The sequence below is a fragment of the Oryzias latipes genome, chromosome 6 (assembly GCF_053564925.1).
Source record: "Oryzias latipes strain Hd-rR chromosome 6, Olatipes_Hd-rR_3.1".
Taxonomy (NCBI): Eukaryota; Metazoa; Chordata; class Actinopteri; order Beloniformes; family Adrianichthyidae; genus Oryzias; species Oryzias latipes.
This window is the reverse complement of record NC_136242.1, coordinates 12,585,001-12,598,849: the sequence shown is the minus strand read 5'-3', so window position 1 is coordinate 12,598,849 and position 13,849 is coordinate 12,585,001. Positions and strand designations below refer to the sequence as shown.

Genomic DNA, 13,849 nt, shown 5'->3' with positions numbered 1-13,849 from the left:
ATGAGAAAATGAGGAGGTCTAAACGAGGCTTAGATTTAAGAATTTTTTTCATGCTATATGCAAAAGTCTTTGTCCTTTAAGGCAACAGATTATAGTCCCGCCCCCCCCCCCCCCCCCACAGGCTGCTGTCATATTAACATTAGCTTGGAGCTCCAGAATGGACAAGAAAAAACGACGAGAATGGCTCGAGCAGGGCGTTGCTCACGGGGCGGTCGCTCGTGCCAGGCGGTGGCACGTGCTCGGGCCCGCTAAATGCTACTTGTAGCTTTAATTTACTTTGATTTTTTTGTGAGTTCTTAAATACCAATTGCTTGTTTTTTGCGGAATGTTATTAATTTAAATTATTATTAATTAATATTATTATTAATTACTATTATTCTAAACATTAAACACAACAAAAGAAAATAACATATTGCAAAGCTTGAGGACAACAGTCTGACTCATTCCCGAAATAATTCATTCATAAATTTGTCTTATGTTTAATAATAAAAACAACAAAAATAACTTTGAACAAATAAAAGTATTCGTGTGCATGTGTGAAAGTACTCGCTAGTAAAACATGCGGCCGAAAGGCAAATAACAAACACAAAGAAGCAGCAATCGACACGTAAAAGGTCCGGTTATTATTCATATTTGAGCAGCTGATGCTCTGATTTTATTTTTGGCCTGACGTTTTCAATACAGTAAATGACCAACGTGAAAAACACCGCTGCTTGCTAAAAGTTCGGTTACACATTTCAGTTAGCCTCGCTTTCAGACGATTAAAAAAGATTTACTTGTTATTTTACTACACGGTCAGTGGAAAAACCCCGCTGGTTGAACAACAACAATGGAGGACACTTACTGTAAATGACCAAAGGAAAACAACCTTTCTAGCGGAGTACGACAGGTAATACCATCAGCAAAAACGTGTTATTACGATAGCACAAACATTTAAAAGTAAATTTCACAATGACAACTCCGTACTTACTGTGAAAAGTCGTGATCAACGTTGAAAACGGGATCAAATCTTGCTTCGACACTTTTAGCGATGTTCGCAAATGCAAATGAAGCGCTCTTTTTTTTTTTTTTTTTTTTTTTTTCCTTCAAGCGCTCTTCTCTCTTCTTGCATCTCATTGGTTAGTCCTTTGTCATCGCCCCGGACATTCATCGTGGCAACTGATTGGGTAATTCTAGGTTACTCTTGGGCGAGATGTCGTACGCTAGAGAACAGCTTATTGGAGGAGAGGTTCGAATCTTGGTTGCAAGTAAGTGATTTGATTGGATATCACAACCAAGAATGACCGAGATCGAGCTCGACTAACCAGCGGCCGGGGGCGCCAGCCAGGCATGAAAGTCTTTCACAGCCCTTGAAGAAAAAAAAACAAGGTACTAATCCAATGATATGTGAACGACACATCTATTGCGTTTACAGCTGAGTACGTTCAACCTTCTGGTGAAATTGTTTTGGCGCATGCAACAAGATAGCGAAGATTATCAGATAACAGCTCACTTGTGCAAATATGATGTCTGAAAGATTGTGCAAAATGGTGGCCATAAAAGCCGAAAGAGGCACTCGAATGTGACGGAAGATGAGATCTTTTCTGTGAAAGACAAGGTGAGGGTAAGCTTTGGGTCTAGAAACAGGGTGATTGTTGAGTGTGTCTTATGGGATTTTCATGATTTGCAGTGTGGGTTGGCTAATTGCTCATTTTAGCAATGTGGAAGTGACCAAAAGCCGAGCTAGCTAGGAGTCGAACCTAGAATCTTCTGATCCGTAGTCAGATGCATTATCCATTGCGCCACTAGCCCCATGCGTTTGTATTCACGTGGCCCACAGAGCGCAAAGATCCTCTTTTGCTTTTTCAGCCGATGAAAGACAAAGGTCCATTTGCCAAAGAAAAAAGACAGTCAGCCCACCTTAAGTGAAAGCTCTTCCTTCGAGCCGGAATTGAACCAGCGACCTAAGGATACCTGTCCCGCTTCATCTACAGTCCTCCGCTCTACCATCTGAGCTATCGAAGGGAATGGAGCAGCAGTTTTCCAGGCCTCTTTATGGATATACCATGTCCCACAGACTCCTTGAAAGGGACCCATTGTGACTCAGGCCTTCTGCTAACAGGGGATGCTAGTGCGACACTGAACCATCAAAGGCAAGATTTGGTGAAATGTCTTTTCTTGAGCAAGCATCTGTGACTTGGTGTACCTTGATAACATCACTCCCTATATGCAGTTTAGCTAATTTGGTTCTTAGTTCTTGCTAGTCATTGATGTTTTTCCCCTATCCCAAGGTTCTGCTAAAGAGAGGTGTAAGCCTCTGTCTCCTTCATCCAATGCAGCTTGCTGAGGAATTCTGTGTCCATACAAACATTTTTCAATGATCTTTTTGCAAAGAATTGGCTTGTTTCATAATGATTGCTGAACATTGACAGGCACGTTAAGAACTACTCATTTAAGAATCATCAAACACCTTTAGTGATTCTTAGCAACCAATTCCTGGTGGAGTAACTGAAGCTTATTGTGGGGGGGGGGGGGGGGGGGGGGGGGGCTTGGAGGATGACCAGAGCACCATTTTACTTGTGCAATGGCACAACAAACAAATAGCTTAACTGAAATCATACTGACAGCTTCAGTCAAGTCATCGCCCGACGTGGGGCTCGAATCCACTACCCTGAGATTAAGAGTCTCATGCTCTACCGACTGAGCTAGCCAGGCATGAAAGTCTTTCAGAGCCCTTGAAGAAAAAAAAACAAGGTACTAATCCAATGAGATGTGAACGACACATCTATTGCGTTTACAGCTGAGTACATTCAACCTTCTGGTGAAATTGTTTTGGCGCATGCAACAAGATAGCGAAGATTATCAGATAACAGCTCACTTGTGCAAATATGATGTCTGAAAGATTGTACAAAATGGTGGCCATAAAAGCCGAAAGAGGCACTGGAATGTGACGGAAGATGAGATGTTTTCTGTGAAAGACAAGGTGAGGGTAAGCTTTGGGTCTAGAAACAGGGTGATTGTTGAGTGTGTCTTATGGGATTTTCATGATTTGCAGTGTGGGTTGGCTAATTGCTCATTTTAGCAATGTGGAAGTGACCAAAAGCCGAGCTAGCTAGGAGTCGAACCTAGAATCTTCTGATCCGTAGTCAGATGCGTTATCCATTGCGCCACTAGCCCCATGCGTTTGTATACACGTGGCCCGCAGAGCGCAAAGATCCTCTTTTGCTTTTTCAGCCAATGAAAGGCAAAGGTCCATTTGCCAAAGAAAAAAGACAGTCAGCCCACCTTAAGTGAAAGCTCTTCCTTCGAGCCGGAATTGAACCAGCGACCTAAGGACACCTGTCCCGCTTCATCTACAGTGCTCCGCTCTACCATCTGAGCTATCGAAGGGAATGGAGCAGTAGTTTTCCAGGCCTCTTTATGGATATACCATGTCCCACAGACTCCTTGAAAGGGACCCATTGTGACTCAGGCCTTCTGCTAACAGGGGATGCTAGTGCGACACTGAACCATCAAAGGCAAGATTTGGTGAAATGTCTTGTCTTGAGCAAGCATCTGTGACTTGGTGTACCTTGATAACATCACTCCCTATATGCAGTTTAGCTAATTTGGTTCTTAGTTCTTGCTAGTCATTGATGTTTTTCCCCTATCCCAAGGTTCTGCTAAAGAGAGGTGTAAGCCTCTGTCTCCTTCATCCAATGCAGCTTGCTGAGGAATTCTGTGTCCATACAAACATTTTTCAATGATCTTTTTGCAAAGTATTGGCATGTTTCATAATGATTGCTGAACATTGACAGGCACATTAAGAACTACTCATTTAAGAATCATCAAACACCTTTAGTGATTCTTAGCAACCAATTCCTGGTGGAGTAACTGAAGCTTATTGTGGGGGGGGGGGGGGGGGGGGGGGGCTTGGAAGATGACCAGAGCACCATTTTACTTGTGCAATGGCACAACAAACAAATAGCTTAACTGAAATCATACTGACAGCTTCAGTCAAGTCATCGCCCGACGTGGGGCTCGAACCCACTACCCTGAGATTAAGAGTCTCATGGTCTACCGACTGAGCTAGCCAGGCATGAAAGTCTTTCAGAGCCCTTGAAGAAAAAAAAACAAGGTACTAATCCAATGAGATGTGAACGACACATCTATTGCGTTTACAGCTGAGTACATTCAACCTTCTGGTGAAATTGTTTTGGCGCATGCAACAAGATAGCGAAGATTATCAGATAACAGCTCACTTGTGCAAATATGATGTCTGAAAGATTGTGCAAAATGGTGGCCATAAAAGCCGAAAGAGGCACTCGAATGTGACGGAAGATGAGATGTTTTCTGTGAAAGACAAGGTGAGGGTAAGCTTTGGGTCTAGAAACAGGGTGATTGTTGAGTGTGTCTTATGGGATTTTCATAATTTGCAGTGTGGGTTGGCTAATTGCTCATTTTAGCAATGTGGAAGTGACCAAAAGCCGAGCTAGCTAGGAGTCGAACCTAGAATCTTCTGATCCGTAGTCAGATGCGTTATCCATTGCGCCACTAGCCCCATGCGTTTGTATTCACGTGGCCCGCAGAGCGCAAAGATCCTCTTTTGCTTTTTCAGCCAATGAAAGGCAAAGGTCCATTTGCCAAAGAAAAAAGACAGTCAGCCCACCTTAAGTGAAAGCTCTTCCTTCGAGCCGGAATTGAACCAGCGACCTAAGGATACCTGTCCCGCTTCATCTACAGTCCTCCGCTCTACCATCTGAGCTATCGAAGGGAATGGAGCAGTAGTTTTCCAGGCCTCTTTATGGATATACCATGTCCCACAGACTCCTTGAAAGGGACCCATTGTGACTCAGGCCTTCTGCTAACAGGGGATGCTAGTGCGACACTGAACCATCAAAGGCAAGATTTGGTGAAATGTCTTGTCTTGAGCAAGCATCTGTGACTTGGTGTACCTTGATAACATCACTCCCTATATGCAGTTTAGCTAATTTGGTTCTTAGTTCTTGCTAGTCATTGATGTTTTTCCCCTATCCCAAGGTTCTGCTAAAGAGAGGTGTAAGCCTCTGTCTCCTTCATCCAATGCAGCTTGCTGAGGAATTCTGTGTCCATACAAACATTTTTCAATGATCTTTTTGCAAAGAATTGGCTTGTTTCATAATGATTGCTGAACATTGACAGGCACGTTAAGAACTACTCATTTAAGAATCATCAAACACCTTTAGTGATTCTTAGCAACCAATTCCTGGTGGAGTAACTGAAGCTTATTGTGGGGGGGGCTTGGAAGATGACCAGAGCACCATTTTACTTGTGCAATGGCACAACAAACAAATAGCTTAACTGAAATCATACTGACAGCTTCAGTCAAGTCATCGCCCGACGTGGGGCTCGAACCCACTACCCTGAGATTAAGAGTCTCATGCTCTACCGACTGAGATAGCCAGGCATGAAAGTCTTTCAGAGCCCTTGAAGAAAAAAAAACAAGGTACTAATCCAATGAGATGTGAACGACACATCTATTGCGTTTACAGCTGAGTACATTCAACCTTCTGGTGAAATTGTTTTGGCGCATGCAACAAGATAGCGAAGATTATCAGATAACAGCTCACTTGTGCAAATATGATGTCTGAAAGATTGTGCAAAATGGTGGCCATAAAAGCCGAAAGAGGCACTCGAATGTGACGGAAGATGAGATGTTTTCTGTGAAAGACAAGGTGAGGGTAAGCTTTGGGTCTAGAAACAGGGTGATTGTTGAGTGTGTCTTATGGGATTTTCATAATTTGCAGTGTGGGTTGGCTAATTGCTCATTTTAGCAATGTGGAAGTGACCAAAAGCCGAGCTAGCTAGGAGTCGAACCTAGAATCTTCTGATCCGTAGTCAGATGCGTTATCCATTGCGCCACTAGCCCCATGCGTTTGTATTCACGTGGCCCGCAGAGCGCAAAGATCCTCTTTTGCTTTTTCAGCCAATGAAAGGCAAAGGTCCATTTGCCAAAGAAAAAAGACAGTCAGCCCACCTTAAGTGAAAGCTCTTCCTTCGAGCCGGAATTGAACCAGCGACCTAAGGATACCTGTCCCGCTTCATCTACAGTCCTCCGCTCTACCATCTGAGCTATCGAAGGGAATGGAGCAGTAGTTTTCCAGGCCTCTTTATGGATATACCATGTCCCACAGACTCCTTGAAAGGGACCCATTGTGACTCAGGCCTTCTGCTAACAGGGGATGCTAGTGCGACACTGAACCATCAAAGGCAAGATTTGGTGAAATGTCTTGTCTTGAGCAAGCATCTGTGACTTGGTGTACCTTGATAACATCACTCCCTATATGCAGTTTAGCTAATTTGGTTCTTAGTTCTTGCTAGTCTTTGATGTTTTTCCCCTATCCCAAGGTTCTGCTAAAGAGAGGTGTAAGCCTCTGTCTCCTTCATCCAATGCAGCTTGCTGAGGAATTCTGTGTCCATACAAACATTTTTCAATGATCTTTTTGCAAAGAATTGGCTTGTTTCATAATGATTGCTGAACATTGACAGGCACGTTAAGAACTACTCATTTAAGAATCATCAAACACCTTTAGTGATTCTTAGCAACCAATTCCTGGTGGAGTAACTGAAGCTTATTGTGGGGGGGGCTTGGAAGATGACCAGAGCACCATTTTACTTGTGCAATGGCACAACAAACAAATAGCTTAACTGAAATCATACTGACAGCTTCAGTCAAGTCATCGCCCGATGTGGGGCTCGAACCCACTACCCTGAGATTAAGAGTCTCATGCTCTACCGACTGAGCTAGCCAGGCATGAAAGTCTTTCAGAGCCCTTGAAGAAAAAAAAACAAGGTACTAATCCAATGAGATGTGAACGACACATCTATTGCGTTTACAGCTGAGTACATTCAACCTTCTGGTGAAATTGTTTTGGCGCATGCAACAAGATAGCGAAGATTATCAGATAACAGCTCACTTGTGCAAATATGATGTCTGAAAGATTGTACAAAATGGTGGCCATAAAAGCCGAAAGAGGCACTGGAATGTGACGGAAGATGAGATGTTTTCTGTGAAAGACAAGGTGAGGGTAAGCTTTGGGTCTAGAAACAGGGTGATTGTTGAGTGTGTCTTATGGGATTTTCATGATTTGCAGTGTGGGTTGGCTAATTGCTCATTTTAGCAATGTGGAAGTGACCAAAAGCCGAGCTAGCTAGGAGTCGAACCTAGAATCTTCTGATCCGTAGTCAGATGCGTTATCCATTGCGCCAAGGACTGCGCCCATCAGTCGAGGTAAAGCTTTCAAGTTTTGTAGGAACGCATGCAGAGGCCGCGGGTTCGAACCCCGCACCGGACGCGTTCGAACTGGTTTTTTTTTTGGCCTCGTGGCTTTCTTAACCTCTTCTGCCAAGTTTGCCAGGCCTCATAGCAAATGAGATTTGTTAATAATAAAGTTATAAACTATATGACATTAATAATGGAATTATAAACTATATGAAAATTAAGATTTTTTTTCACCTTTTTGTAACAGTGACTTTATTTTTTTATATTTATATTCACCCTATTTGTTGGTCATTTCATTCTGTAATTTGAAGTTAGATTCCTTTAGACTGGAGTTTGAAGAGAAAATGAATTTAAATTTCTATTTATTTGAAAACATTATAGAGATTGACAATAAAGTTTGCTTTGAATCTTGAAACAAAATGAATTGTCTAATTAATGTACTACAGCAGCATAACAATATAATTATTTGTGTAAAAACAACTACAGATGTAATGTATTGACAATCTTCTAAAATCTGACTGTTGATTTAAAAGATGAACACAAATTAAAATACTCAAGTGCTCATGTAAAAGTTCTTTAATGCAAATACCTCCGTAAATGGCATCCATATGACAGTTTTCTATCCAAAAATTCAATTATTATATTTTGATCAAATACTGAAATATTGAAATAGCAAATTTAAATGACAAATACAACTCAAAGCTTAAAAAACACAATAATTCTTACAGAAAACACCAACAAAATATTATAGAAAAAATATATAAAAGATGGTATCATCATTACAATGTTTAACTTTAGAAAAAACAAAATCTATATAGAAAAGCACAAAAATAAACCAATATAAAACAATAGGTGCTTTGGGATGTGCAAATTTTTCTGTGCAAGGACTGCTCTGTTTGTGGTGGTGCTGGTGGTGGTCCTTTTAAACAAGAACGACAACTTGAAGCTTAAAAAACACAATAACTCTTACAGAAAAAAAACCAACAAAATATTATAGAAAACATATATAAAAGATGGTGTCATCATTACAATGTTTAAAAAATTATATAAACCAGTATAAAACATTAGGTGCTTTGGATGTGCAAGTTTTTCTGTGCAAGGACTGCTTTTTGTTTAAAGTGGTGGTGCTGGTGGTGGTGGGTCATTTCCTCTCTTTTTTTTCCCATATCCACGCTTCTGTAGCTCAGCCCTCCAATTGTCAAATGACTGAGTCTCTGTTGCTTCACAAAACCAGTTCCCAAAGTACTGACGGTGGGATGGTGGCTGTCTGTTTCCACCGCATTTGCTGCACGTTATGGTTTCTGTTTTTTTTATGTATTTCCTTTTCATAATACCCATTTTTTCTGCTTCCATTTTCCTCTTTCGGTATTGTTGTGCCGTGTATGGCGTGCTGGAAAGAGGCTGAGGTGATGGCGGCACAGCAAGTATGATCGGCACGGCAGGAGGAGGAGGCAGGACAAAACTGAATGGGACATTTAAAACGGGAGGAACCAAAACCTGTGAGGTGGATCCTGATGGGATGATGAAGGGTGTAGAACTCAATTGGGGTGCTAGTGCCTGCAGCTGTGGCTTTGCCTTAAGTTTTGCCTCCCCAGCAGTGTTGGGCGGAAGCACAAAAATGTGCGGCTGAGCTGAGGTCCCCATCTGTAAAGGTGTTCCTTTCTGGAGTGGATCTGGAAGTTTTTCTGTAGCTGCCATGGAAGCAGCAGGTTGTGGGATGCCCTGGTTTAAAATTAGTTTTTCTTGTGCCCGGCACCGCCTGCTGTACCTGTAAATATGTGCAAAACGAAAAGGTTCAACAATAGAATCAAAACAGGGTAACAGCTCCAGCTGCCTTTGTGTTTATAAGATGCAAGACAAATGAAAAAGCCCCCCCTACTATTGTTTGATCCTATTTTTTGATTAAACTGTTTTGATTTTCCTCTATGCATTCTGGAGGATACAGCTTCTTATATTTTTCTGTTTGATGTTGTTGAAAATGTATTCATAAAGACTGAAAATGTCATGTATTAAAATCATTCTAATTTACTTACCATTGTGTGACTGTAGCAGCATTTACTTCTGGGAGCTGGATGGTGGTCTCGCTCATAATTCTGGCATTTGAGACGACACACTCTCTAATCGTCCTGTACATTCGCACCACCATAGTGAACCGAGAAACCTTCTTCCCTTCGCATCGGACGGCGTTTGGGTACAAGGCACAGAGTCTCACAAAGATGGCCTCTGACACTCGGTTGCAGTCTGGCCACTGTGCAGGACTGTGAGCCCCGATAAAACACCTGAATGAAAAAAGAGGGGGAAAAGTAAGGACAAAAAAACAAGGATATATGATTTAAAGTGTTATTTTAAAACCAAACATTTTGTTTTGTGTCACTTCTTTTGGTGGCTCAGCTCTTGTGTTTTTGGTCTACTCACCTTTTTGTGCTTTCGACGCCGGGGGCTACAATTTTTTTGGTTGCTCTAAATCTACCCTGCTTCAGGTGGGCTTGGTGACGCTGGGAGTAAACCGTTTTTTGTTTGTCATAATCCCCCAATGACTGCCACAGGGAAACGATCCGGTTTGACTCCTCTGCAGTCACCACAAGGTTATTGTGCCGGAGGCCGACCAAGAAATCAGCCAGCTCCTGCACGGCCCCATAACCCTCCACGTTGTCAGGGCCGACAGAATCCTATAAAACAAGAACAACAATTAGTGAATCAAATTAAAAGAAAAAAGACATTTATGCTTTTGAAAAGAACTTAGTCTTACGTCACATGAAGAGTCCAACTGTTGAGGGGTTGCTGGCAGATCTGTTTTGGAGGCTGTAAAAGAAAAAAGCAAATCCCTTAATAAACAGTAACATGATAAATCCTTATAATGAAAGCACTCCTAGACCTTTTTCCCATTTGCAAAACAAAATACCGGTAAATAAATAAAAAACATACATACTACTTTACTTTTTCTTTTTTCAATAGAAAAGTTGAACTAAACTCACTGCTCTGTTCAGCGGGGGATAAGACACAAGGGGGAACAGAGGTGGTGGCGGAAGGTGATGAAGAGGGAGATGGTGATGTAGGTCCAGGCGCTGAGTGTGTCGCACTCGTTGAGGGACCCTCAGGAGGAGGAGGAGACCAAGAGGAGCCAGGCTGAGGGTCTGGAGCTGACAGACTGCTGGTGGGTGCCAAAGATGATGTTGAAGAGACTGTGAAGGTCCTCACTGGCTCCAAAGTGGCCACAGTGAAGTCTTCAAACTCTTCGGGTTCATTGAAACTGTCTTCAATCTCCATGTCCATTGTCTCAGACTCTTCAACAGCCTGTCTGTAATCTTGGAGAACTTTACCAGTTTGCTGGTAAAGGTACTCCACCCCCAGAAGTTCAACTGTAAAAGGCAAAGCACTCATTAGAAGAAGAAAAAGGTTTTGAAGTTCTTTTCAAAAAAAGTGTGCATACCTGTGTATTTCCTTGGCCCAGTATAGGGAACAATTTCCTGGCCAAGGACCTCTTCAGACAAACTGTTAGCAGCATGCCGCAGGAGATGGTCGTAGGAGCATGGCTGCTGCTGCTTGTCTGATGTGGCGGCTACAGCGCGGTCTTCATTCCACCTGGCCAGCCCATCTAACAGGTAGGCCTGGAAGAAGACATCACTTGCCAGGGTGCCTGTAGTATCCATGGAAAAAACAAAACAAAACACACGTTTCCATGCATAAATACATATGGCTTTGTATATTTTTTACAATATTTTAGGATTTTTGTGTTTCAAGGAAAGATAAAAGAACTACTTACCAGGGATGAACCTATTCAGGTGAAGATGAAAAGATTCAAGGGATGTTGAACCTCTGGCACAGCGGTATGTGGGCAAACGATGTCCTCCTTTCAGGATTGTTCCCGTCCTGGTGTACAGCTGGATGCCTGGGGGATCCTGGATGCAGGCCACATGTTTTGCCTGAGCAGCTAAAATGCCAGCCATGCGTTCCGAGTTGATCAGAGGGACCCCCAGAGTGTCGCGGCCATTGTCCCCGTCAAAAGCTTGGATGAGGCTTTTGATGAGAGCCAAAGTCTCCTGAGAGCCACGTGTCGTTCTCCTGCAGTGCAGGGCTAACTCACTGCGGCTAATGGACCTCAGCACGTCAGCATCTGAGGGATTGGTGAGCCTGGCAGAAAGTTCGGAGCGCTTTGCGATCTTGAGGGCTGTCAGATCTTCCTCATCCCACATAAAGAGACAGTGGCTGAGGCGCCTCATGAAGGATGCATACAGCTGGTGTGAATCCGTGGTGCAGCCCACCGAAAACCTTCTCATGAAGTGCCATATGTCCAGGCGGATGTGAAGGTCTTTCCACTTCTGGAACATTCGCCGAAGAAGCGTGTTTCCACAGCAGTCTCTGTCGACGTAAAGCACTTCAGGGGGAGGTACCCCAGCCACTGCATATCTCCTTATTAGCCCTTCGATCATTGGCCCCAAGCCAAAACCTTCGCTAGCAGTGAGCACAGACATTATTATTTGGCCGTGCTCATTGCCAACATTTGTTGCCCAGGTCGCTGTTCCAAAACCCCTTCCAGCCAGTTTCCGAGCCACTTTCTTGGTGGAGTCCAGCTTCAAGATGCGTCCATAAGTTGATGTCACTGAGGCCTTGACCTCAGTCAGCCTCTGGAGAACATCTTGGGCGTAGACCTGCATCATCCACCTGTGCTTTGGAACAGTAGGCATTGGAGGGGGAGGTGAAAACGTGACTGGTCTTATGAGACCCTTTTCAACAGCCCCTTTGACTTGTTTACAGTCCGTCAGGTACTGGACAGTCTTCTTCAGCCACACTTCTGAATGACTCTCCTGCACCTTCTTCCTAATCTGGCTGCTGCTGTTTCCCAGACCCCTCTGGCGCATCAAAGTGACCACCCTCAGGTCACAGGCAAGCTTGGATGTGAGGATGCAGGGAAACTGCCCCCTGTGCCCCACATCCAGCTGGGAGACGATGGCATGGCTCCAGCTGATGACCTTTCTTTTGCATATTTTGCAAACTAAATATTCAGATGCCACAAAGTAAGTTATGTCCAGAGAAATAACTTGCCTGATCTTCTGATGAACACCAGATGAGGTCAGAAGCCCTTTGTGGCAATCTGAATGAGGACATGTCAGCTTGACTTGCCAGAGTTTTCGGGGCATCCAAAGGAAGAGGGGGCTGCCAAAATAGTCTTCGGGCTGAGGGACATTGGTGACGTGCAATGGGAATTGTGGAGGATACCACCACAGTCTGTCCACCCTGCTGAAGTCCAGTTCAGGATGTCCTTGCGCTGTCCATTTGAAAAGAGCTTTGGACATCCATCTCTGGTCCACCTCAGGCAGTGTGTGGAGCCAGCCGGCTGGAAGACACACTCTTTGTGCTGAAAGGAAAAAGAGAAGGTAAAAAGTCTATTAATAGAATTTGTGCATGGATAAAATTTAAAATTTCAGAGGACACTTAAACCTTAAAGCTTTTTCAGTCAGAGCAAATGCAAAAGGGTTTTGTTTAAATATATAAATAAAAATGTTGGTGTCAGTGGTGTGTGTGTGTGTTTTTTTTTTTTTCTTTAAATGCATGCTTGAGTAAATACATAAAAAATTCTATATAAAATGTACATACTTGCTGAGTGAGATTTATCCCATCTGAGTGCTTCTGCCAGAAGCGTGCTGTCGTCCACTTCACTCGACACGGGTGGAAATGTGGTGGGAGTTTTTGGACCTGCAGCGGTGGAGAACTGCTCACTGGCTTTAGGGCCAAAGGCTGGTGGTGTCTGTGGAGGATTGATGGAGGTTTCCACAGTTGGGTGTGGGGAAGAGGGTCCTGCTACTGGGAGGGAGGAGGAGGAGGAGGAGGGGGAGGCTTCGAGGGTGAAGGGGGATCCTACAAGCGCAGGTGAGGAAGAAAGGGATCCAGCTGGCTTGTTTAAAGTTGTGGATGTGGAATGTGGCCGTGCATGTATCAAAGCTGAAAAACAACAACAACACAGCATTAACATCCACTGCCAATAAGATTTAATGTAACTCAGGGTTTGGAAAAAAAGAGAATTGTTTTCTTACAGGGTCTGACTTTAAATGGGGACGCCAGCCTTTTTACAGCTTTCTCAATGTTTTTGTCCTTGGCCAAATTACCCACTAATAGGGAAGAGAGAGACGCGGTGGAGATGGGCTGAGGAGTTTTGGGGTGTGATGGTGAACTGGGAGGTCTTGCAGCAGAAGGATTAGACGTTGATGGAGTCTGAGAAGAAGAGGATGCCATCGATGGTCCCGGCTGGCTGGACAAACTAGGCTGTGTCTTCTCTCGTGACCACTGCTCCTCTTTCATCGCCACAGCAGTTTTGGCAGATGGAAACATTTCCATGTATTCTCTGAAACTTTCTTTGTTGCTGGCATGATCCTTGGTGTCTTTACTACCCCCTGTTGGATCTCTCTTCATAGCAGCAACAAGGTAGGCAGCATAACCTAAAGCATTTTCCAGCAGCCATTTGAATGTCTGGCCCTGGAAAATACCAAACTGGATCTCAAAGAAGCCAAGAAGATGCTTTCTGTTGGAAAGATCTCCCTGATGATCCAGCAGGTTCTTTGTTGCCTTTTCCAGTACTGCTTCTGGGGACAAGGGCTTCATCCATGGCTTTCCTTTTTTTGCCTTCTTATAGGA

General features: G+C 43.6%; 1 protein-coding gene and 11 non-coding genes across 12 annotated transcripts; all 12 read right to left on the bottom strand.

Annotated features, from left to right (window-relative positions):
• Positions 1 to 1,718: 1,718 nt before the first annotated feature.
• Positions 1,719 to 1,791, bottom strand: trnar-acg (transfer RNA arginine (anticodon ACG)). The gene has a single exon. It is a non-coding gene; the product is annotated as a tRNA-Arg (tRNA).
• A 124-nt stretch (positions 1,792 to 1,915) lies between these two features.
• Positions 1,916 to 2,004, bottom strand: trnay-gua (transfer RNA tyrosine (anticodon GUA)). Its single transcript is given in 2 exon segments — positions 1,916 to 1,951; positions 1,968 to 2,004. It is a non-coding gene; the product is annotated as a tRNA-Tyr (tRNA).
• Positions 2,005 to 2,621: 617 nt separating this feature from the next.
• Positions 2,622 to 2,694, bottom strand: trnak-cuu (transfer RNA lysine (anticodon CUU)). Its single transcript has one exon. It is a non-coding gene; the product is annotated as a tRNA-Lys (tRNA).
• A 389-nt stretch (positions 2,695 to 3,083) lies between these two features.
• On the bottom strand, positions 3,084 to 3,156 carry trnar-acg (transfer RNA arginine (anticodon ACG)). Its single transcript has one exon. It is a non-coding gene; the product is annotated as a tRNA-Arg (tRNA).
• An 828-nt stretch (positions 3,157 to 3,984) lies between these two features.
• On the bottom strand, positions 3,985 to 4,057 carry trnak-cuu (transfer RNA lysine (anticodon CUU)). The gene has a single exon. It is a non-coding gene; the product is annotated as a tRNA-Lys (tRNA).
• A 389-nt stretch (positions 4,058 to 4,446) lies between these two features.
• trnar-acg (transfer RNA arginine (anticodon ACG)) lies at positions 4,447 to 4,519 on the bottom strand. The gene has a single exon. It is a non-coding gene; the product is annotated as a tRNA-Arg (tRNA).
• A 124-nt stretch (positions 4,520 to 4,643) lies between these two features.
• trnay-gua (transfer RNA tyrosine (anticodon GUA)) lies at positions 4,644 to 4,732 on the bottom strand. The gene is given in 2 exon segments: positions 4,644 to 4,679; positions 4,696 to 4,732. It is a non-coding gene; the product is annotated as a tRNA-Tyr (tRNA).
• A 599-nt stretch (positions 4,733 to 5,331) lies between these two features.
• trnak-cuu (transfer RNA lysine (anticodon CUU)) lies at positions 5,332 to 5,404 on the bottom strand. The gene has a single exon. It is a non-coding gene; the product is annotated as a tRNA-Lys (tRNA).
• Positions 5,405 to 5,793: 389 nt separating this feature from the next.
• On the bottom strand, positions 5,794 to 5,866 carry trnar-acg (transfer RNA arginine (anticodon ACG)). The gene has a single exon. It is a non-coding gene; the product is annotated as a tRNA-Arg (tRNA).
• Positions 5,867 to 5,990: 124 nt separating this feature from the next.
• Positions 5,991 to 6,079, bottom strand: trnay-gua (transfer RNA tyrosine (anticodon GUA)). The gene is given in 2 exon segments: positions 5,991 to 6,026; positions 6,043 to 6,079. It is a non-coding gene; the product is annotated as a tRNA-Tyr (tRNA).
• Positions 6,080 to 6,678: 599 nt separating this feature from the next.
• Positions 6,679 to 6,751, bottom strand: trnak-cuu (transfer RNA lysine (anticodon CUU)). The gene has a single exon. It is a non-coding gene; the product is annotated as a tRNA-Lys (tRNA).
• Positions 6,752 to 7,789: 1,038 nt separating this feature from the next.
• Positions 7,790 to 10,492, bottom strand: LOC144992516 (uncharacterized). The gene is made up of 5 exons (XM_078949208.1): positions 10,195 to 10,492; positions 9,969 to 10,021; positions 9,635 to 9,888; positions 9,253 to 9,498; positions 7,790 to 8,987 (listed from the first exon to the last, which is right to left on the bottom strand). The coding sequence occupies exons 1-5, from the start codon at positions 10,490 to 10,492 to the stop codon at positions 8,333 to 8,335; spliced, it is 1,506 nt and encodes a 501-aa protein (XP_078805334.1). The 3' UTR covers positions 7,790 to 8,332.
• Positions 10,493 to 13,849: the final 3,357 nt, after the last annotated feature.

Bases quoted from the DNA above. Each gene is read 5' to 3' on its own strand.
- LOC144992516 (XM_078949208.1), bottom strand. From the start codon at position 10,492: ATGGACATGGAGATTGAAGACAGTTTCAATGAACCCGAAGAGTTTGAA. The intron at 9,499-9,634 runs GTGAGTAGACCA...TTTTTCATTCAG, and splicing joins GGCGTCGAAAGCACAAAAAG to GTGTTTTATCGGGGCTCACA. The intron at 8,988-9,252 runs GTAAGTAAATTA...ACATATTTACAG, and splicing joins GCTGCTACAGTCACACAATG to GTACAGCAGGCGGTGCCGGG.